The sequence below is a fragment of the Phalacrocorax aristotelis genome, chromosome 7 (assembly GCF_949628215.1).
Source record: "Phalacrocorax aristotelis chromosome 7, bGulAri2.1, whole genome shotgun sequence".
In the NCBI taxonomy this organism is placed as follows: domain Eukaryota; kingdom Metazoa; phylum Chordata; class Aves; order Suliformes; family Phalacrocoracidae; genus Phalacrocorax; species Phalacrocorax aristotelis.
Genome location: NC_134282.1, coordinates 11,957,007 through 11,981,310, shown reverse-complemented (window position 1 = coordinate 11,981,310; position 24,304 = coordinate 11,957,007). Strand labels below are relative to the sequence as shown.

At 38.8% G+C, this 24,304-nt stretch overlaps 1 protein-coding gene across 18 annotated transcripts in view; it reads left to right on the top strand.

Moving 5' to 3' along the window:
• TRIP12 (thyroid hormone receptor interactor 12) overlaps positions 1-24,304 on the top strand; it is an 80,185-nt gene that overhangs the window by 10,693 nt on the left and 45,188 nt on the right. For 15 of the 18 annotated variants that reach the window (XM_075098806.1, XM_075098808.1, XM_075098805.1 and 12 more), the window contains exon 2: positions 15,763-15,909. In XM_075098806.1, coding sequence (XP_074954907.1) covers positions 15,812-15,909 — 98 coding nt within the window. In that variant the 5' untranslated portion in view covers positions 15,763-15,811. Of the gene's footprint in view, positions 1-3,235; positions 5,462-15,762; positions 15,910-24,304 lie in introns of those variants that run through there. The other 3 variants (XM_075098807.1, XM_075098802.1, XM_075098795.1) reach the window with 2 other exon arrangements.

Here is a 24,304-nt window from a genome sequence, read left to right as displayed (position 1 = left end):
TCTATGGATAGTAGTCTGTTCATCATTATAAATACTTTCTACTAAACTCATATGGTGACATATTCTATTTGGATGCTACTCAGCAGCAATTGGTTGTTTAAATAGCCTTAGATTTAATAAAACAGAAATAAGATAACGAATGACACTCTCCTATAAGCCTGAAAATAGTAGCAAATGTCCTGAGTTCTGCCATCAAAAAAAAATCTTTCACTTCTGGGAATCTGCTGATGTCCTGTAGTTACTGGATTAGAGTTTCAAGATCTAGTTCCATCACAAGTTTAAGAATATTACCTGATTTCAAGTGTTAGAAATATTTAAGCACCCATAGCTTACACAAACTTTAATTTCCAACAGTTTTTCTCAATATCGGGCCTCGGACTGCACATTCTTTAGCTGTGAATATTTTAAGTTCAGCTATGTCTAATTTCATAACACTACTGACAAAGTGAAGGAAGGTAGGCTGTCCTGTGAGAAGTATTTGAAAGAGGCAGTCTTAAGTGTTAGTTTCTCAGGAAAAGAGAGGGCCTGTTCCTGGAAATACTGTCAACACTAATGGGACCTCTTTTTAAATAGTAGCTTCGTTTTTATTTGTTTGTTTTTTTTTTAAAGCAGAGGGAAAATTCTTCCTTACTGTGTTTTTCAATCACTTTTGATTGGAGTACTTTAAATGCCTGACTTTTAGCCTAAAATATGTAGTTGCCAGTTAAAGGTTGGCAGGAGAGGAGGAGAAGAAAACGAAGTACAAAAGTATGTACAAGTGTTCAGTTTTTATACTGCTGGCTCTGGCTGTATTGTCATAAATGTTATAGCTATACCATGAAAGGTTGTTGCTCCCACAGGGATCTCTGTGCTTAGTTCCCTTAAGGGGAGGTGTTCTAAAGATGTTAACCTGGCATGCTTAAGCTTTGAACAGCTGAGGCGAGCAATTCAGTGACCCAGAGTTTTGTGCCCATTGACGCATGAATGCTACTTGGAGATCACTTGAGTGTGACAAGTAAAGACGGAAGCAACTGTAGTTCCTCTGATTCTCAGGCAGCTTGTGTGGGACATAGCTGAGTTGGGGCTTGTAAGCCCTTATCTTTGCTTTATGTGTATTATCTAACATGCTAAAAAAAAGCATACTTCAGAAGGGTTTGGTCTTTCTGTTGACAATATCAAAAGCAGAAAGTGACTAGTGTGAATCCAGACCTGTGGCAGCTAGAAGCAGAAGCTCAAACTGTAGTAGAATGCAGTGATTTAAATGTCTTAAGTTTAGTTAAGTCAAGGTGCATCCAAAAACAAGGTAGCTGGTTACTACTTAATAGTATTTTGGGTTATAGCAACAAACTGGAGTTGCATCAGTTCTTGGTGTGTGTTTGCTGCATTGTTGGGGAGGTTGGAAGGCTGGTAGCCCAGCTTTGAGGTGGGAAGAAATTTAAAATACACACTGTGACTGACTATCATCTAAGCTGCTTTGTTCTTTATACTTGCGTAGACTGGAGTAGCATTTGTGATGAACGAGTGGAGGAGAAGCTGATCTAATTTCAGGTTGCTTCAGCAGAGTTTGAAAGCTTTTACTGATGACAATTTGATAGTTCAAAGTGTCAGGTTTTAAATTATCTTTATAAACTTGTACAGATGCGATCGTCTATATTTTTGACCATCTCCTGAAGTTTGATGTGCTGAATTCTAACATAAAAAAGGCCTGTCCAGGCATTAGAGTGAAACTGATAATTGTACTCTATCCCTGTACTTTCTGAAGTATTTGTGTAAGAGAAGGGGCTTGAAATAGTGATGTACTCAAAGGTAGGAACTTTGGATAAATACATGTGGTAGTTGGAAACTACCTGCTACCAAGTACACACCACTTTCACTTTGTTTTTTGGATTAGAGGAACTAACTTTCCAATCTAGTCAGATGACCACGTGCAGTAGGATGTCCCCCAAGAAATCTTGTTGGGTTTTTAACTTCCGTCGGTACTGAGGTACTCTTTGGGAGGTAGTAGAGTTCAGCTGAAAAATTGTATAGTGCAGACTGGTGGCTCTAATGCCCTCAAGACTGGCTTGCTTAGGTTTTCTCTCCGTAGTCTGTACTGTAACTTTAGTATTAAGTTAAATCTTGTATGAATAGTACAAGGAAGTATAATCACTATTAAGCTTAGAGTTTGGTTTTTTTTTTTAAAAAGGGTGTGTTTGGCTCAATGTCTGTCATATCTGAATATGTACAGAATGTTTATGCTGTCGTTTTAATTAGAAAAGTATCCATTATAAAACAAACACTGCTATAGCACATTTGAAATGTTTTTCTAGAAAATAAAAAAGCACCCCTGAAACTTTCAGACTCTATTATGCAGCTGCTTATTGTAATACATATTGTCATATTAGTATATGCTAATGGCATATGCTGTCCTGGATGTTTCAAACTGTAACACCTGGCAGCTGATTTGAAAGTTCAGTGTTAGAAGCTTCATACCCTCTACTTTCTAATTAGTCAAAACAGACATTTAACAGGAAATACTTGAAATGATTTCTTAATAGATACTACAAGTTTGGTGAGCAATGTTTTCCAACTATTTAATGTTCAGTTATGTGGAAGAAGTTTATGCTGGACAGACCAGACTGTTTTCAAAGTGAAGTACACAGTATCTATGTCCCAAAGCTGTTCTGTCAGGGGAGCCTTTAAATAAAAAAAAAACACCCATAAAAATAAAGATTGAAAAGCATAGAAGAAAGACCCAAAGGTAGTACAATTAATTTGGCATCCTTGGTTGCTAATGGGGGTTGGAGGTGCTAGGAAGTAATTGATGGGAGAAAAGATTTATTTCAAAGACTTGAAGTGGGGAAGTAGGAGCAGTAAGGATACTGTGATTACTGGAACACTTCATTGCTCATTAGCCATATGCAGGATGGGGAGGTGCATGCTCCTAGCTGGATGTTTGATTAGCAGAACAGATGTAGGATTAAGAGAGGCTGCAGCCTTTATGAAATACCTAAATTTTGCATTTGATATGGTCAGATACTGTGCAGAAGGGATGGAAGGAAGAAACTGTGCTTACTTCTGGGCCTACAGGTATTTTCCCTCTTCCTTCACAAGCCTGTATACTTCATATTCTTTCTTTAATCTTTCCCTGAAGCTGCTCCATTCCCCATGTGCTTTTTACTCAAGTGTTATAGAGTTGTTCTATCTTATATCATGATGAAGCTGCCCTCTCCAGTTAAATATTCTTTTGTTTGTCTTGTTTCCCTTACTAGTACATTTTATTAAATGGCTTAAAATAAATAGTAAAGAAGATAACATCCACAATAGTTCTGAAGCTATATGAGTGTCTTGTGGATATTTTTGAAAGAAAAACAAAAGGACAAGACATCTTGCATAGGAATTAAATGAAGTTTGCTTCCAATTCAGTGTCATCTTAATGGTATGGGATTTTTTTTTCATGTTTGCAAAAATGTATTTCAGGAGCGTAGCAAGATAGATGCGGAGCTTTGCTCCAAAGTATTCTATCTTTCATGTACCCACAAAGTATTTAAAACAAACATTGTCTTCCTTTCCTCTCTTCCTCACAATATTCTCCTCCAGTCCTAGACAAGACCAGAATCAATATGTGTTGTTTGGGGGTGATAAGTTGTATGTTTGCTCATAAAGCATAGCTAAGCATTAGTGTAGGATAAAAAGTCACCTGTGTAGGAGGCAACTCCTGAGTATTCTGACTGGGTCACAGAGCAAATTGCAAGAGCAAAGGCTTATCAAATCAACTGTTGTAATATCTAGTTCTTAAATAATAGTTTTGGTCCTAAGATGAAGATATAGAAAGCCTACAACTCTGCTTATTCTTTTATAAGTATCTCAGAGCTGTGGAGAAACTTTGTGTTCTTCTGATGTGTATTACTGGTAGTGTGTGAATCGTTTCAGCCCATCAGAGCGCTGTACTTCAGCTGGGAGATAACTGAAAACATTGACCAGATTTAGGCAGCATCTATTGGAATGTCTCCTTGCCAGAAAGTAAGTAGCCTTTCTTCCAGCTCTAAAGTGAGTATTAGCAAGGAGTTCAGGCTTTGGCAAACCTGGCTGTGCTATGACTCCGAGGAAGAATACCTTATTAGTGTCACTTGTTGATCTACTGAACTATAAAATACAGGCATAGTTATGGTTGTTGCTTGTGGAAGGAAAGTGTTGTGGGTAGCCTGGGAGAGAGGAGGTAAGAGTAATTGGTGAGGTAAAGCAGAAGAAAGGGCTGGTGGTACTTGCACATACAGGAAGGAAGAATCTGTGGTAGACTTGTCTGTATTAAAGTTTGTGATGGTGAGTTCTTGTCTAGCTTAAAATTAGCTCTAAGTCTGACATCCCTGCTCAAAAGCATTTGAAAGAGCTCTGAGAGTTACATTTGCTCAAGTTCAGCATCTTAAATGTATTCAGGTTGTTGGAACACTCATTTGTCATTCCCATACTCTGGGATCTCCATGTGTAATGTCTCATTCCCACAGACTTGTTCTGTTGTTAAGTACTGAAAAGGTGCATATGTGCAGAGCGGAGTAGAAAGTCTCATCAATGAAGTGTGCCATAAGGTAAAGTCTTTCATAAATCTTGGTACTCTGGCTTTTGATAACTTTTGCCATGACTGTAAAGGTTGGAAGCTTCCTAAAATGCAGTTGTGGAAGCTAATAGTATGGTCTTTTGTGTAGTTGCCATAAAAGAATAGCTCTGAGCACTGTAAACTCCTGATCCTATCAATGAGAGGATCAGCTTAGACAGCTTAATCCTTAGTGTTTAACAGGTGTTTCTTTGGGTGTGACTTCTTTTGTTCAGCTTTACACAGAACTTCTCTTCTGTTTCTCTGTACGGGTATTTGGAAGGTAGTTTGGCTCATGACTTCATACGAGGTAAATGTCTAATTGTCTATGTCAGTAATTTGGTATGTGTATTGGAGCTCGTTGTTAATGACATCACTGCAAGGTATAATGTGACTATATAAATTGTTTTTCTTTGGTCAAGAAGATGCATCTGTGGCACATAATTCCAAGATGCCATTGGTTTAAGCACTATGCAGTTTAGAAACCTTAAATGTATTTTTAATCCCTTTGTTGTTGCACTGTCCTTGTGATAGCTAAAGATCCATGTGCAGATCCAGTGCTGAGGAAGCCAGAAACCTAACCTTTTTAAATTGGATTTCTTCCTCAACAACAATTATATCACTTCCCAGATTGTATAATGTGGTGTAGGAACCTTGCTATGCGTTAGGTCTGTGGCCTTTTTTTGTGTAGCATTTGGGTAGAAGTCTTTGTTCAGGAGGATAGTATAACCTCCTGGAGACAGTCTAGGAAAGGAAGCCTCAACAGCCATCAGCTTGAGTTGCTGCTAAATATCAGTGATTAGAAAAACAAAAGGGTAACTCCTGAGATCCTCCTGATTGGTCCAGACCTTTTGTGAATGATATTTTGAAGATGCAAAAACTTGAGACCTATGCCAGTGAAGTAGAAAACAGGTGAGTACTCCTCCTCCCTTCCCCTGGAAGCAGACTTTTTTTTTCGCTTTAAAGTGTTTCTCTTTAAGGCATGCTATTATGAGTGAACAGGCTTCTCAACTTTTGGTATTTCTATATGTAAACTTGTTTCAAGCTGAAGCTGAATATTATCAAAATGAAGACCTAGTCTCCTCCATCTTTACTTTGTTTTCAAGGTAGATCTACATGATGCCCTTAGACGTGTCATCTTGGGTTTATCTGTGGCACTTGTCTAATCTACTTGTATATGTCAACTCATTTTTGTGTTTCTTCTTCCAGCAGTAACTTCGGTAAGATCTAGTCTCTGAATTTCTTCATTCCAGTTGCTAATTAGAGTTCTGTTCTTTTTTTTGTTTTGTTTTCAGCTCCCCTGCAGTTGTCTAGAAGACTGCAGAGATCATCTTAAGTTAATTTAGACTTTGGGTGGCCAAACCATGTTTTATTAGCCACCGAGCTCACTAGGTGTCTCTATAATTTAAGACACCTTGGCAGAAGTTGATTAGGAATTTGGCAGGGCTCAAGCAACCTTCTGTGCTGCAACTTGGGGCATGCATTGTCTAACAGGCTCTGCAGGTAGAACATGGGCATGTATCATATCAGTATTTGTCTTGTGTTATTGCGCTTGATTTTACTTAAGGGTCTGTGTGCCAGCTGCAGGTGAATAGCAAACTGCAAATAAGGCACCATCTGGTCTATGGGGTTAGCAGAGTGAAGAGGCTTGGTGTTGTAGCAGTAGGTTCTGCATTCAAACTCATAATATTGAAGTAAATGGAGCTATGCAGCTCAAAGGCAGCTGGGCGTTAAGCATTGGGCAGGGCAGACTCTCAGAGTAGGTGATGCTCTTGGGTACTTCTTGGTTCACTTGCCTGACAACACTGAAATCAAGCTCCTAAACTGAAATTTGCACTAATTGCTCAACTGACTTTTTTGTTCACTGGTAATAAATGCCCCCTGCCCCAACTTTGCTACAGCCGTTCACTTGGTCTTGACGACCTACCTGCTAGCTTGTCTTCGTTTCTGGCCATGTCACTGCTCTGTACTTCATGAAGTATTCTGTGCTTTCGTTCATGCTGTCTTGGAAGGCAAAAGCTCCTCATTCAAATTCATTCCTCTCTTCTGAAGAGAATGTTCTCCCTCAAGCTTGCCAGGCAGCGTATTTTTTTATAATGTTAGTGAAAGCTTAAGGCACCACACAGTGGATTTTGGCCCCTACTAAACAAGGGTTTCTAGAGAAGCTGAAAATGAAGGACAGATGAGGTTTTTACTTCTATTGCTTGTGATGGTTTTTGTTGGGAGTGTGCTAGAAACAAAGAAGAATTCACATCAGTTTGCTCTGGGTACAAATAGCAGAGGTTTGGTCAGAACTTGGCTGCTGGAAAATATGTTATTTTCCCTTGGAGATACTAGTTGCTTCTATTTAATTTAAAGTATTACTTCTGTTACTGCTAACAGGTTGGAACCACACTTGTATCGGCACCACGTAGTGGAATTGCAAACTGAGACTCTCATAAAGTTCTCTGTCTAGCAGTTTGTCAGTAACAGTAAGCTTAAGGTTCCTGTAGATGTGAAGTCAAGCTCTTGCTTGATCTGATTTGGCAGAGAAATTTTGCTCTGTGATGCGAGTATATAGAAGAGTAAACTTTGAACACATTTGTTCCATGCATTTTCCTTCTTTTTCCTATTATTGTGCTAAAGAGGCAAAAACTGGTTCAGTATTCTGCAGCTAATGTTTGCTGTTCATATGTGTTGTCCATGTGGTGTAACAAATCCTTCCTGTTACTGAGATGGCTTAACTATCTGTGGGCCTCTTCTGAAGCTGAACTGTTGCTGGCTGACTCGCAGCTATCCAGATCAGACTATTCTTTTACTGAACACAGTTTGATTCAGAAGTTTCTGGGTTCTTACGTATTTGGTAGTCTTTATATTTGTGAGCAGAAAAAAATTAATTGCTGCAGAATTGACTGAATTAAACAACAAAATTTAATGTTGAGCTGGTTAAAAACCCAAAACTAAACAGAGCACTGAAGACTGAAAAACTACAGGTGTTGTAAACATGAAAATATTTTCCTGAAGTGTTAAGGCCTGGCATTCTGCCAGTGAGAGAGTATTACCTTCCTTCGTTAATGAATTCAAGTGAACCCATACACTGATGGAAAACTTATGTTGAACTAGTTTGGATGTGCTACAAGCAGTGACATGGAAAGGTAACAAACTTAGTTTATTTGGAGAACAACAACTGCAGTTCTTTGAATTTTTTTACAAGGCCAGATTCTTTGAATTAAGTTGTGGTCTACCCTTGTAAATAAATATTTGAAGAGATTGTTTTTATAATCAACTCCATTGCTGATGCTCTCAAAAACTAGAGGAATGGCTGCTGTTGACAACACCCTTAATTTCCAAAGATACAGAATGCTAAACTATAGATAAGCAAGAGAATAAGATGAAATGTTTTCTGTTTTTCTTAACTTCTCTTTTGGCTGAAGATCTAAGATCTGAATGACACTTGTGTAATTTTGTGAACCAAAATGCAGTCCAAAGAAGAGTGTCACAACTTGTAATATTCCTGTCCTTGATGAACATAAGAGAAACAAAGCAGCGAGGTGGCAGAAGAGGGGTGCCCTCAAACCAGCATTATATTTGTTCCATGCAACTCCCTTACTTTTTCTCCTCAGGCTGCAGCTTCCAGGTCTTGCAGAGGAAAGGAGTATAGGAGATAAAGGCTTTTATAATCCTGACATTAGTTAGCCCCCTTAACTAGCTTGCAAGAGTTAAGTTAAGCTTTAGTCCTGGTTTAATTTCTCAGTGCACTAAAACGATGATTCTTTCTTCAGTAATGAAGTTATGGATTCCTGTGTACCATGAGCTGGAGACACTGATTGTACAAACAGACCTGAGACACCTGAGGTCACATTTGTATCCTGTACAACCATATACAGAATAGAACATGAGCTGCAGTTTTTTTGGTTCCTTTAAGCTGTCCAGATGAATGGGGATGTTCTGCTGTCTTAAATAATTTGTGGCCCTCCCTTTCATCCATAGGTTTCTCTTGGTTCTTGAGCCGTTGAAATTCTCAAACAGTCAGTTTTACTGTGAACTGGTTATAAAGCCATCTGCCAGTGGTACCTATGCTTCTCTATAGTTTTGAGTAGTGCCATGTTTGCTATTTTAGCTGATTTTGGGTCACTGAAGACAGCTTCAGTTTGCTTTTCTGTACCAAGTCCAGCAAAAGGTCTCTGCAGTCTGCCTTCAAAGTGACTTGCTTGAAGCAGGGGGGAGGCTGTTCAGCTCTGCAACTCCAAATGTCTTCCCACTGTCAAAACTTCTTACCAATGCTGGAGCATGTGATAGTATGCATTTAGATTTTGCCTTAAACAATACTTGGCCTCTGACTTCCCCAGACTACATGTTCTCAAGCTATGGTATCTTTTGCACAGCTTTCTTCCAGGCCGTTCACCAAACAGAAGTCTGTAGGTAAGGGTGCACTTTGCTGGCTTGGAGTCATGGCATGTATAACCTGTTGGATCACACAGATGTAACAACCTGGGCATTCCTCTAGTGAGCAGTGTTGTGCACCTTTGCAGAGGTGTTTTCAGTGTGTTTTAGGTCCTGTGGGAACTTGAAAATCTTCAGTTTGAGGCAATGAATATTCTGACTGCCAATTAGAAGTATAGTTTCCCCTAATTCTGAATGATGAGACCACAAATGAAGATCTTTAGCTCTTCTCGGTTCTTACTTGCCAAGATTTTCTCTTCCCAATCTTTGTCTATAAGTCATTATACACATAGATGCAGTCTAGAGAATCTTGATTTGGTGGTTAATCCTTTTCAAGTTGTTGATTCTGTGAAGGTAGCCTTCTTCATTGCCACTGTCTTAGCTAGAAGGCTAGGCAAGGTCTAAGCTCTTGAAAGACTGTGTAAAGGAAAGCTGGCTTCTTTCTGATGTAGCAAGGCCCAAAGGCTACCATAATCTTCTCATGGATGTCTGTTGTAAAGTCAGTGGAATGGGAGTAACTCCTGCTCTTTTTTTTTTTTTTTTTTCCCCACCTCCCTCCTGTGGAGCCTGTAGCTTGAGTGTATTGATGGCCTTTGGGTATTTGATAAGTTTTCTGCAGTATCTTTTAATATATGGGCTATTTTTGAAATGGTTAAGTAGTGCATCCACTCTGATTACAGAGTAACTGCATTAAAAAGAACTCTTCCATTTAAAATGAATCTAAGAAAATTTTGCTGAAGCTTTTTTGTCAGCAGTTTGGAAAAATCTGAAGTTACCCAGTGCAAAATGGATAGGTGAGCTAGTCCTTAAGCCTATAATGTCTTCAGTGACTGGACTCCTTTGATACCTGCAGTTTACATGCCCATTTTGCTTATTTCCTCATCTCAGTCCAGGATACTGGATTGTGGTTTTGAGGAACTGCAGAGCAGAGGGGATGCTTTCTGAGCTATACATGATTGCAGTGAGGGATGGGGCCAGAGCTGTTTGTTTTCTTCTCAGAGAGCTTGCCCTTGGGAGAGATGGGGAGTGTGTCCTTGCACACCTGTACATCTACACAGATCTGAGATCTCAGGTTGCTTGAACTGATAGCAATTGTATGACATTTTATCAAATGCTTCTGCAGAAAATACTGTTTTCTGATAGCGTGTTACTGTCTTCTCTGCATGCCTTTATCGGGAATGATGTTTTGATATCTTATTTAATTTGGGATTTTTTTTCTTTCCCCTTTCTTCGGGGTATCTCATGATTTACCTTCTGCCTTCCTGCTTTTGCTTAGAAATTAAAATATATTTTGTCATTGTGGTTGGAAATTGTCACCTCTCAGCAGAGAGAGCTCTACTATAAGCTAAGGTCTTAATTTCAGTAGGGGAATGGAGCACATGATTTTGAGAGGTCTGTTCCAGCTAGGGCTTTCTAATGATTTTAACTTAACTGTTGTACTCCAGTTGAACTGCTCATCAGGTCTGAAGAGGAGTTTGCCTCTGTACGCTGTTAAACTCTGCTTGTTTGTATATAGAAACTTTCTGACAAGAAGGGAAGGATGATGAGAATTTGGGAAATGTCACTGAAAATTTTTCTAGGAAATCTTCAGTATGGTGGTGTACCTACTCCCTAAATTATTCCATGAGCTATTTCTACAAGCAGAAGGGACAAGAGGCTGCTAAACTGCAAATACAAGCTTCTGCCTGTATGAAGCTTTGACATGAAATTTATGTTTGGAGGTGAAGACTGCAGTGGAAAAAGAACTGGGCAGAGTGGATAACTATTGAATTTAGAGAGTATAGTGAGGAAGGGTGTCATCAAAATCAGATGCACAAGGCTCTGTTTAAAGCAACTAACTAGACTAAGAAGTCTTCTTAATGATGAATTCGAGTCAGCTGGTGAAGTAGTAGAAGGAATTGAACGGATGCTTGCAAGTGCTTGCTTGCCAGACAAGAAAATAGGTACATATGTTTGCAGGTAAATGAGGAGAATCTTGTGAGCAGTGAGCAAAAATGAGGTGCAACTATGGGATCAGTTTTAAAATGAAGTAATGTAGGTCCAAAACAATTCGGCAGTTACTGAACCATATGCAGTAAGTTCATCAGTTTAGTTGCAATTAAAGTCTCAACTCTAAATGTGTTATATGCTTGTATATTTAGAATGTTGCTTCTACCTTAACTGGCTAGATTTGTCACAGATACAGCTGATTGAGTAAAATAATGTTACATCTGATCAAATAAACTTAACTGAAGTGAAGTGAAAGAATACAAATCAGAAGTTTTAAACTTAACGTTTTCTGATAAGTAGGCTGAACTCTGGGTTCTGGCTAGCAAGATGTACAACTTACTGGAAGAAAATGTTCTTAACTTACAAGTCATATAAACATCCCTCTGTCTTTTCCTTCTTCCCTGGCTTTTACCTAATACTGACTTCAGGGAAGTAAGACTCTGCAATTTTGAGAAGCTGGCTTGCTGCAGCAGCATTAAGTAAGGCACTGGTTTTTGGGCCAAGGTACAAAAGAGAAACTGTGCCAACTAGTGTGCTTAACCCCAAGCAGATAACAGACATTACAGGCAGAGGTGCTAGGCATATCCTTAAATATTCAGGAAATTGGAGTGCAAGATTTTGCCTGAAAATTTCTTGTACTACCTAGACTCTTGCCAAGAACTTAAAAACCCTGAAAAACAAACCACCAAAAACCCCCAAACAAAAACAAACAAGCAAGTTCTGGAGCTCATCCAAGTAGATTAAGGAAGTCATTTTCTTGTGCAAGCATTCAATTCCATTTTTACAGTGGTTGTTAACAGTTTGCCGTGTTACATTGTTAGTGGCCCTAGAGCCTGTTGGAGTGCTTCAGTTTACTGATTCTTGTTTCTTCTCTGTAGCCTGCATCATAGTTCACAGTATCCTTCAGGGAGGGCTTTTGGGTGTGAAGTAAAAGCCAATACCGGCTTGTTCTGTAGTTGTCTGTTTCCTCTGCTTCAAAGATGTGGAAAAGTGTCAGTCACTTTCCGTTGGCTTTTCCATGAGAAGAAAGGTAAAGGCTTCACTGCAAGTTGACAGGGTTTTTTTGTAACTTGTGTTCCTTGTAGAACCTCTCCAAGTACTATGTTGGCTATACATTAGCTAAAATTGTAATAGGTATGCTATGTCTACAGAAATTAATTCTAGTAGCTTTCCTGTATCATAACAAAGATGACTGTTAATGGTAGTCAAATACAATACTATGCAGGATAATAACAATTAGATGCCAGTGCTGTTAGACCTCTTCAGAAGATATATTGTGGGTTTATTTTGAAATGCTGGTTTTTATATTCACCCTCAGTCTAAAGAGTCTGCTTATGAGGAGAGCTGTGGGCCAGTGCTTTGGCATCATTACAGCTAGGAATATGAAGTTGTGAAACAGTAATTAGAATGGCTTGTTTACAGAAAACTTTATGCTAGAAGAGGACCTGAACTTAAAGTTCTCAAATCACAAAGCCTGTCAACTGAAGCATGGGAGCCTGATGTACGGTTTTAACTTTCGCTTATTGTGGGTGTGGGGAGAATGCTCAATGTAGTTGAGGAGATTGTCTTAAAATGTGACTGGACTGCATTGGCACATTGAGCTGATCTACTAGGTTGCACATGTCCTTTGAATTTAGGTACCTAAAGAGGGGGAAGAATAAGCCGAGTGCTGGGAGTGAAGCTTACAGTTGGAGGGACAACTCTGAGAACAGTTCAGCTTTAGGAACCTCAGGGCTCTTCTTCTAGCATGTGGAAGATGCAGTTGTAACCCACTAAAAAGGTCTCTTCCCTGCTGGACTAACTGGGCACGTGATACTGTGTGGCTTCAGATACTTGCAGTGAGAAATTAATATTTTGATGTTAAATGTTATAACTGAATTATGAAGCAGCGTTGTATTCAAAGGTAAACTGGGAGTCATATGGCAACATGCTACACAATAAACACAGTTAAGTTGAGAGGTTTCAATATAGAAGGTAGCTCTGGACATCATCTTGACTTGACAGATGCCTTACAGGATAAAACAGCTGACATTTCATTCTTCTACACAGCTGCAAATATATGTATGGCAACACACTGTGCTGCAGAACTTAAAAGCACAGCCTACTTAAAGTGGCTGGCTGACCCAGACAGACCCACATTAAACTCAAGTTTCCCTAGACAGCACCAGGATTGCCCATGTGATGTTTTCTTTGGCTAACTCTTCTGGTGTTCTGTGGAGAAGGCCATGTGTTGGCCCTCGGTGGGAAAGCACGTGGCTGACCTAGCAGAGCTGTAGAGTGAGCGTTGCTCCTTGCAGAATGAAACCTGCTGGAATGCACATTTGTATAGTCAGTACAAGGTGATACAATAGATCTATGGCAACTGTTTCATGGTATGACTAGTAGTTTGACATTAGTACCCAATTTTGGCCTCAGTTGACCTTTGTACAGGAGGGACACGACTTCCTCCTTTCAGAAAAGGCACAAAATGTGCCTCCTTGCTGATGTTTATGAAGAGCGTGTTTTTTTTTTTTTAAACTTGGTGTCTCAATATAAAGAAAGAATGCACAACAGCATTTGGCAGTGCCTGTGATCGACTTCAGCAAGACCCCCTAGGTAGTGCTGGAACCTTGGTCAGCTTTCAGCCTAGTTAATGCTAGGCTCGTTGTCTCGCATCTGCAGTGTACTCAGCAGAGAATGCTGCCACTTATGCTCTCCTCAACCTGACTAATCTGGCTGCACCAGCATACTAGCATAATTTCCGGCTATAGCAGGCTTTTTCTGTTCCATTGTAAATCTCTTTGTGCTCCAAAGTATAAGAAGTTGTAGACTGAAGGTGTCATGTACTAATTAAAAGCTTTATACCTTCCTGTTAGTGGGACTATTTGGTATGATTAAGGAGTTAGGATAAGAGAAATAATAACGAAGAAGGAAAGCTCAGCTTCTGAGGAGAAGGGTTTTGCATCTTTCTCAACTTCCCAGTTATCAAGGCTTCTACCTACAAGGTTCATTGAACACCTATATTTTGTGGGATTGTGTATTTTGTGTTCTACTTGTATTCTTTCCAGTTTCTAATCATCAGGTAAAAAAGACAAGGTTAAGACAACGATTTGCTAATTAATCCTACTTTCTGCCTTTGCTGTCTGCTGCTGTGTCCGGCCTCTTAGTAGAAAGAACATGACTTTTAAAAGATGCTTTTCCCTCCTGTGATGGGGGGATTAGGATGGGGAGCAATTCTTCTGCCTAACTTGTATTCTTATTTGATTCCTGGACCTTATTTAAAATATTTCTGGCATGCTAACCAGGAGCTTTTAGTATTAGGTTGTATCATTACAATGTAACAAGACTGGATCTGAGCTAGAAGAAGCCTGATTGCTAATTTCTTGTGCTGTGCAGGTGTCTTGATCATATACATGTTCCTTTTGGCATTGTACTAGGTATGTGAGGTAACGGTTTGCATAATACCAATTTATGTGCCTGGTTTCTTATGGCCTACAGTAAAACTGAATAATTCAGGATACAGTTTTTTTGTCTACTCACTTTTGTTTGTTTCTGTAGGCTTTTTTAGAGGAATAGACAGTTATAGTCAAGCATTGTCTGGCTTTACTGACAATCCCAGGTCTTGAGAGTTATTTTACTGGAGGCATTCAGATTTGACCTGAGCCTTAGTTGTCTGCAGCTGAAATGTTTTAAATATGTTCCTTGCAGTCTACTTGCTTACTGGGCTAGAGATAAAATAGATACTGAATCAGCCTACAGACTATTAAGTTCTTAATCTTTGGTTATTTTCTTTCTTGTGGCTTTTTTTCACCTGAAAATACCTTTTGACCAGATTTCATACAATTAGAAACAGTAACACTGGATTTGCTGGTTGTGGTCCTGTTGCTGTGCTCTCCGTATAGAAATACTAATTTAGCACAGGATGTAAAAGTTACCTTTCTTCATTGTAAGCGAAGTGAGGCTTGATCTTGAAATACCTCTGTTTGTGAGAAAAGCAGCTGGGTGTTATGGTAGTCTTCCATAAATAACTACCAAAATAATATCTGTAGACCTCTAGCAGTCACAAAGCAATTCCAAAAGTAGTAATACCAAGCCATCATCTTGTTTTTTTAAGTAATTGTGTACACTTATTAATTCTTCTGTCTCAAATACCTTTTCCCACTAATTAAGCTCTCATGAGCAAGAACTTCTTTCTTTTATAGCTAGATCTTTTTCCTGAATTACTATGAGTCTTTCTTTACTAAGATAAATGTTCCTACATGTTCCAACAAATGGAAGTTACATAAATCTGACTAGAGAAAGAAGCTGTTTTAAAAGCGCGGTAGTCAAGTCCACAAGTCTGTAATCTTGTGGATACTGCTGCTTATTCCTGAAACTGGCATTGTCATCTTGCACAGTGAGAGTTAAAATACTTAATGCTTGACAGAGAGCAATAGTACTTGAGTTTTACTAGTTAGTGTGTTTTTCCTTAATGTTCCCCTATATTGCATTTGTCTGTCCCCTTGAAATAATTATAGAAGCCTGCCGGAAAAGAAGCGTGTCATCATAGAATCATAGAATAGTTTCGGTTGGAAGGTACCTTTTAAAGGTCATCTAGTCTATCAGGTCATCTGTGCGCTATACATACTGAAATATGGTTGCTCTGTATTGAAGATCTAAATGCTCTTGAGAAGAATCTTGGTCCACGTGCCTTTTAATTAAAAATTGTTTAAAGGTTTTTGACTTAAGCTTTTGCTTAAACAGCATTTTACATTTGCCTCTTGAGACACAGCTGTGAATCTTCATGCCACATGTCTTATGACGGTATCTCTCTTGTCTTCCAGTGAATGGTAGTGTCTAGAAAGGGTATGTCCCTTCAGGAGAGAGGTGCCAATGTCCAACCGGCCTAATAACAATCCAGGGGGGTCACTGCGACGTTCACAGAGGAACACTGCTGGGGCCCAGCCACAAGACGACGCAGTAGGAGGAAGGTATGACTGTTATATGAATGTGTTTTAATGCATAAAAGCAAAGTTGATGTGATTTAATTAGAGAATGAAGTTTTCCACCCTGCAGTACAAGCACTGAAACGTGCATAAAATCTTTTTGCCCCTGAAGTGCTATCTGTACTGTTATTGCATGAGATGGAAACATGGATAACTCATGATCAGCTAGAATAGCAGCAGTAGATCTGTGGGGGAAAAAAGTAACTGAGCTATAATTGACAAGTCACAAGTGGTAATAAATTCCTTCTCTCTTTTCCTTCCCTGATAACAAAAATGTGTTTGTGGTGGGGGAGCTGCAGGGAGACCGTGGTGTATGAAATCTGGGAAAATCTGTCCCTGCTAGAGAAGGCTAAATAACTGGCACCTCTCTGTTCCCTTGCACTGCATATTAATCCTATGCAGCTTGTGAATAATTCAAGAACCAAAGCTTTGTCATCATTAATATACTTGTACTAGTGAGCAAGTGGGGCAGGTTGTATTTGTTCTATAAGTGGTTGCCTCTACAATACAAAGCAAAGCAGATACTAAAAACTTTTCTCTGGATGCTGACTGTATAATTATTGTCATGTCCTTTAAGGAACTAAGAGTCTTTGTCTGAGTACATGAAGCCTGTATGGATTAGTGTTCCTTTAATTCTTTTAAAGTATTACTCTAATGAGGAAAGGTTATCGTATCGTGGTAGGCAGCATCTGTGTTCCTCAGGTGTTACTTCTGCAGTTGTTTGAATATGTGTATCTTGGGCTTGGGGTATTTTGGTATAAGACTATTAAAATATTGCAGGTCAGTGGCACAAAATTTTTTTACTGTGAAGGAATCAAGCTATGATGTATAATGAAGATGAGGTGTATTTCTTACTAGTATAAAGTCTAACTGAGAACAAGGTCACTGTTGAATGGATGAAGGAGGCTAGCTGTTCTAAGGAATCTTGGGGGGAATAATTCAATCTGCAAAACTAGTCTCTACTGTACAAATGGAAGAAGAGGTGATAAACACAAGGCTTCTATCCTGGGCTTCTGAGCCATAAGGAGGAGGAAGTTGATGCCTTATGTAGCTGATTATTTTGCAAGCTAGAATTTATTTTGGTGAATATTCCCTTAACTGAGGCATGGTAAATCCTTCATTCCATTTTGTCTGTTTGGTGTTATCTCTATATCTGAATGGATGTTTAGGTAAGATATTGCCCTATGAACTCTTTCCTTTTACACTGAGCTTGACCTGGGGTGAAGAACCCTTTCCCTGGAATGAAGAACTAGAGGCAAGTTCTTTGGGCATGGAGTGGGGAGTTCTAATTCAGATATCTACTGTTTGAGATTTTACAGCAGAATGCCAGGGAGAAGTTCTACAGCAAGTCAGACAAACTGAAAAATTTTAGGGGTAGCACTATTTTCTTATAAGGAAGTTACTGATCTGATGTGTTGGTGCATTGTGATCCGTTACTAACACTATCATAGAATGATTCAAGATATAACTTGTCTTAAATAACTGGACCTCTTCACCCCTCAGCAAATCTGTGTAGGTCAGACTTCCATGAGCAAGAGTGTATTGCACTCATGAACTATGTTAGACCTTTACTGGAACCAAAGCTCCTTGCTCAAGTAAAGAGGATGGAAGCCTTATAGTCCTCTTTGAAAGCGCAGGCTCTTTAGAACAGGACCTCTACTGCCTTTTCATCTCTGAACAAGCTTTTTGGCTGGCAAAGCATGTAAAAAGGCCTGGATAAAGCATACTGGTTAATATAAACTTCATAATTAAGCTTCTCTTACCAAAAAGGAGATACAGAAGATAGTAAGCTGCTGCGCATAAATGGCTATTGTACAAGTAACAATGTAACAGATCTATCATCTTCTTGAAAAATTGTAGTTGAAATGGAAAGAGGTAGGCTCTCAGATAACAGTCGCTTTTTCTGGTTGCCTGTCTTTAGACACAAACTTCAGGACTCATCCTTCCACTCATCTAGGATGCAGTGGGATAGTATGTTCTAGTTCTGCTGCCGAACAGTACAGATTCAGTACAGGGTCTAGAGTTCACAGCTTGATGTACCGACTTCATTATGCTGTGCTGTACTCTGGTAATGCACACTGCTTTGGCTGGTTTTTGTGTGTGTGTTTTTTTTTAAATATAAGGCAAACAATTTCATCCCTGCCCCCTCCACCACCCCCACACACTATTTCTTATGTTAGGTTTTTTGGGACACTTGAGATGCTAACTTATTTCCAGTCTCGCACTTATCTGTAAAGTGTAACTCTTCAATTTCAGCTGCAAAATCATTTAAATAGAATGAACAAACTGTAGAAAGACCAGTTTCAATAATATGCTGATACTATGCAAGTAACTGTTAATTTAAGATGCATCTATGTTAATATTTTAGTTGGAGTGGGGAATGTTCTTTTGAAGCAACTCCGTCATCCTCACCTGCAGTGCTTTTGGCTAAGATCATAGAATGGTCTTGAAGCACTTGAATTGGAGTCTTTGTGGATCAAACGAAATTGGAAGTTGTGCTCTAGGAGAACAGATTATGCATCCTGGTCACTTGCTGTTGTAATCTGGTCTGCTTTGAAGTAGAAATCATTGAAATGCATAGATAGTGGATATTGGTCCTTAATGGCAAGCATATTGTTTCAGATTTCTTCTGCTGATCTGCACTACTTGTTGATGTAGTTGCACAGATAGTAGGAGTTTTTATTCAGACACTTTATTAGAACCATGTGTGTCTCAAAAAAAACCAAACCAAAACCAATACACAAACACACAACCCCTGCCAATCCCCACACAAAACAAAAACTAGTGTTGTAGAGGGAATTAAGCAGTAATGTGAGTCTGTAGAGGGTTGTTGCTTCATTAGCCACAAAGTTTATAAGCAAACTTAAGGGCCCCACCTTCTAAAGCGTTGGAGAAGGTTACTTCACTTTGGTCACAGGTATGCAATCATAACCCTTTGAGCAAGGACAAGTTTTGATACTGTCTGAACTTGTGTACTTGATTATATTTCTGCTTTGTATAAATAGCTTCCTAAAAGCTGGAAATGCAACAGCTTTTTCTTAAAGCTTTCTTGTGGCTAAGGTGTACATGGTTTCAAAATACAAATAAAGTCACAAAAACATGGAGAGTTTGTGCAGTTTGTCACTTGTACTGTAATTTCAGACTCTGATGTGAAGTCCACTGCTCTAATGTAAGCAAGCGGTTGTATAGCTGTTGGTACAATAGTCAAATGGCTTTGTAAGAGACTTAACTTTGCCTCTGACTCTTGTGCTCTGGCTGGAATAAACACTACGATAGACTTGAGTGGAGTAAGGTGTTAAAAAGGAGGGAGGCTGGAGAATATAATTGCCAAGCTGAAATGCTAATGCATGTCTTTCTGTAGTCTTTGAGCCTTTTGCAGCTTAAAGGTCTTGTGTTAAAACTTTATCGATTTAACTTGCTGAGTGGCTACTGTTCCTTTTCATGAAGACTTCGGAAATTCCAAACTCCTCTCTGGTCTAGTAAGTAAAACATAAATGCAGAGTCTTCCTCATGTGACATCTAATACTGGCAGATTTGCCCTAACCTGGAAGCAACAATGCAAACCCACTTTTCTCTAGACTGGGCTTATTTGATGTCACCCTAATAACATCAATACCCGCAGTCAAAACAAGCGGGGGAAGCCTGTGAATGTGTTTTCTGCTAGAGTTTTACCAGCAAACTCATGGTCAACATAGCAACTTGATAGGAGCTTTGAGTGTTTGATTTTTTTATAGTTGCATTTTTTTTAAATGAACAAAAAACCCCAAAACAAACAACCCACCACAAACCATCAAAACCGAATGATGCTAGGCTCACAGACAGTGTAAAAGGATTGTTGCAGCACGAATTTTAAGTAAACTTAGCATCTATGATGTGTGCTTTTCTCTAAAAGAAGCAAGGGATGGGTGTTTGAGCAGATGTATGAACTGGTGAACTGTTCTCCCTGTGCCCCTGTGTATGCGCATAACCAAATCGGCCTTGATGAAGTTGGACTAATGTGATTTTTCACTCTCTCTTGCCAGTAGCGATGCCAAAATAACTTTGTGCTTTGGATGATTTTCTGCTCTTGTGGATATTATAGTTCTTACTGGCTTTACTACCAGACTGAAAAGTACTCAGTGTTACCCTCCTGATTTAGAATTATTGTTACGATGGCAACTTCCTAACTGTAAGCATGAACCCTTGTCTGAACTATCTCTTCCAGCACTTTCCATTGAAGGATGACTCTTTGCAGGTTTGTAAGGAAGCAATAATGATACTAAAGCTTCCCTTTGCAGCAGCAAACCAGAGAGGAGTGGGAAGCAGATGCATTAATGAGAACACTCTTTTCATGGGGGCAGGAGGAGGATCTGGAAGGTACTTACTGTCACTTTCTTGATTCAGTATCTACATTGTCACCATGTGTGGTGAAGAACTGTGCCCTTGTGGCTTAAGTTTCCAGTGATGCCATAGTATTTACTTTGAATGGGAACAATTTGGAAGTGATATCAGGCACGCAATAAGATCTTTTCTGGAAGTGGTGCAGCTGACTGTTCCTTTCAGTTGTAAGCAACGTTTCAGTATATTGGTGTGGACTAACGCAAGTGGTCCTATGTACTAGAACTGTTTATTAGTGCTGCAAAAATATTTGTTTTCAGTGGCATGAAATGACAGTGGTGCTTATCTTTTAATCTGTATAGTGTCACTCTTCTGGGATCTTTAGGAACAGCAGTATTTAAGATGTTAATTTGACAGCTTGTTACAGTTGTGTATGAAAGTATGATACTTTTACAAACATAAAGTTTTTGGAATATAAAATATATCTTGTGCATTTGGGATTGGAGGCTAAATGGGGAACGAGAGATCCTTGTTAGCTGCATAGAGAACACTGGTATAAGCAGAATGTAGAAAATACTTTGGACTGACCTTTTTTAAACCCTAAAGCAAGAAGAATGCTTTTGTCAGTTATACTACTTTTCTCTGAACAGGATTTCTTTTTGGACCAGTCTTGATAATATGTGACTGTTAATATCTTACCTGAGACTTGTGTAAAAACTAAACTTAGTGTTTGAATGGGTGGGGAAGGCAGGTGGAATATTTATGCGTAGAGAAAATAGTTTTTTTGCACAGTTTATTTTATCTGTGCTACTTGTCTTTATTTTTTATTTTTTTAATTTTGCTTTTGACAGAAGTAAAAAGGGTGTTTAGTTTTGTAGAATTCATATTTGGAAGCATTTAATAGCCCTCAGCTGCTGAGGAACATGGCTTAGATGAAACATTTTAACTAATTTCAAAATGTATGGGGGTGTGGTGGTTTTTTTTAGTATGCGCGGAGTTCTCAGGTTCTGGTTGGTTCTATATTATGGTTTTGCTAAGGAAGGCTAATGGCCGGCAGTTTCCATGAGATTGTTCATATAAGGACTGCAAACTAAATGGTGGGTCACTTGTCAAATTGTGCACCTGTGTTACTCTAAACTGAGTGTTTGCCTGTGAATTAAAATGTGTATCAGCAGACAGCTTTGCCCAGCTGAGTGAAGCCTTGGAGTGGGTTATGAAACTGTCTTTAGGTTGTGGGGTGGAGGTGGGGCAGGGAGAACCAAACCAAACCAGCACTTGACTTGAAGGTGCAGCAAGTGCTCATTCTTCATGGACCTGCCCCTGCAAATGGAAGTGGACAAACAGAAGCTCATAGATACTTACCTTATTATTTTTCATTATTAATGAGGAACTTAGCCTCTCAAAATACTTGTTGCTAGAATATTTGTTTAAATGAAGCTCCTGAATGAATAATGCATTAATGGAAAAGAATAAAGACCTTGTAACTAGGTAATTTACAAGTTAAAAGCCTTGAATTGTGGGCAAAAGCCTAGGTAGCTTACAACCTTTGATAAGAATCAGTCTTCCAGCTGCCCATGTACCTTTCCTAGTACTTAGTTATCCAAGTGTTAGCTCATCAGACTATTCTAACTACCTTTGTATGTAAGTTAACATTTAATGAGACTTTACGCAAACTTTTACAACCTTAATTGGAACAATGATACTTGGTGTATTGTTGAAGTTTTTAACTTAATCCTGCAGTCTCTCCAAATTGTCAGTCTGCTTGCTGTTGTAGAAATCTTGCAGAAACTAAATTAATGTCGTGCTCCTTTTAATTCATGTGCTACTGCACGTGCAGTTGCTATTACCTGTGTACCTTCCCTTTGCAATACATGCAAGGTGAATGATTAAACTCAAAGAAGTAGTGAGATCACAGTAGGTCTTGAAATGTAAAATAAAAAACCCTCATTGTTTTTGATTCCTCACTTGTTAATGTTTCTAGTGTAATCTTTCTGCTCTGGCTGCGAGTGTTATTTCTACTGGTAGCTTGATGGATAAAGGAAATAAAGCAACTGCAAATAGTCTGCACGATGCAGTATTCATGTTCCCCAGGATAAGGTTGTAGTTTAATTAATCCACGTATATTGGACATTGGTATGAAATTATGTTTGTAAAACATGTAAGAACCTGAAATGTTTACAGGTGAAGGAGGGAAGCCTGGAACAAGTGGAAACTCTTCAGGGCATGATTCAAGTATTTGATGTTTTGATTTATTGCTTTAGCCATATTTTAGTGGAAAAGATCTTCAGTTATTTGTGTCTGTGAATATTTTAAGTACTAAGTTGAATCCAGTTGTAATTCAACAAAAAAATAAAAACTTTAAGGGAAAATAACCTTTTAAAATATACTTCAGAATAAATGAACCCTGATCAGTTAGCTTACATAAAAAATGAGATTACTGCCAAGTGTAAATTATGTAATAACTTGTGTTGCTCACATAATAAAAACATTTCAAGGGGAAAATTAAATTTCATGCCTTAATCTTTTGTTGGGAAAAGGAAGATCTAAACACTTAGGAATGTTTTACCTAATCGTAAGTTTACCTTGATTAAGTTTGCTATTTTGAGGTAAAGATCTAATTGTTTTATTTCACTTGCTTTTGATAGTAACAATGATTTCTTCTAGTACGAGAAATAATAAAGAAGATGCAGTTAATTTAATCTTTTCAGGCTGATATGCTCTTAGAAAGATGAGCCACAGAAAATGTTTGAATATGTGCTGTCTAAGTGCATTCATCTGTTAGAGTAACTGACTGAGAATACTTCAGAAGAAAACAGAGGAAGAAAAGTTACCAAGATAAACAGCCATATTACTGAAGGCATAGCATTTTGGCTCTAACAAATTGTCATGTGGTTATTGCTTAGGTGAATAGACTTGTTACTTTTTTCCTACTAAGGTTTGTTTGTGTTGAAATCCTTGAGAGGATGGTGAAACAGTACGGTGAACAGCAGGCTTAGCTCTGCCTTTGCTACTACATTTTTGGCATTTGGTTGGAAGAAGCTATTTGAAAGCTTGTGGAATTCTTGTACTACTTCTGCTTACTTGTTTGGCCTAAACTTTTTGATGTTTGGGGTCATGGGTTGGAGCAGGACACTTAAATTTGAAGTCCCCATTTCTCCTGATCCCCTGTATGATTCAAAGATGTTTGCATAGCTCAGCTCAAAGGACTAGATAGCCTAGACTAATAGCATATAATCAGCAGTTCTTTAACTTGGAAACATTGCTTCTTCCAGCGTTGATACTAGGCTAGTTTGAGGTTAGTGGTGCTTGGGGTTTCCGTATAGGTAGGATGCGAGCAGTAGAGTTTTCTTGGTGACAGCTGAGTCAAAAGTGTGTTTTATCCAGGGAAGTACAAGTGAGATGTCTCTTGCCTGAGCAATTTTTTATACCATGCTGTTTTAAATGCTGATGAGCTGCCTCTTCTGAGACTTGCAGATGGTAATTCTCATTGATTTTGAAAATAGATGTGGAATATGTGAAGATGTAACTTAAATTTTATCTATGGTATAGTGTGATCTTTGTCCTCCGGTCAGAGCTCATACAATAAACCTTTCTTTTTTTGCGTGCAGCTGAAAGCTGCTTGGAAAGACCTCCTGTAGCATATCTACGTGAAACTCATTTCTTTCTCTGATATCACAGGTTTCCTGTCTCATCTGACTGCCTTCGTCGGTAGCATGCATTTCTTAATTCCTTTTACTTCAGCTGTTACCAAACAGCTCTCAGTCCTTTGAACTGGTGGATCTGCATCCAGAAAATAACTGGCTGGGTTGAGCTCTTCTACCAAGTTGAACTGGTTGCATTCCCGTTCCAAGTGTTTGATTTTTCTTAGAGCAGACACCAACCTGTAAACTCTCATAACTGGATATGGTCTTAGTGCATGGAATTTTGAGGTTGATGAGTATACATCTGTTACTGAGAAGATGTCTTTGACAGGTGCTCTAGTCTCGTACCTTACTCTGCTAGCTTAAGTGAATAATTCAGTAATCTTGCACATCAGTTTGAATTTATCTGCACAGCTCAGGTG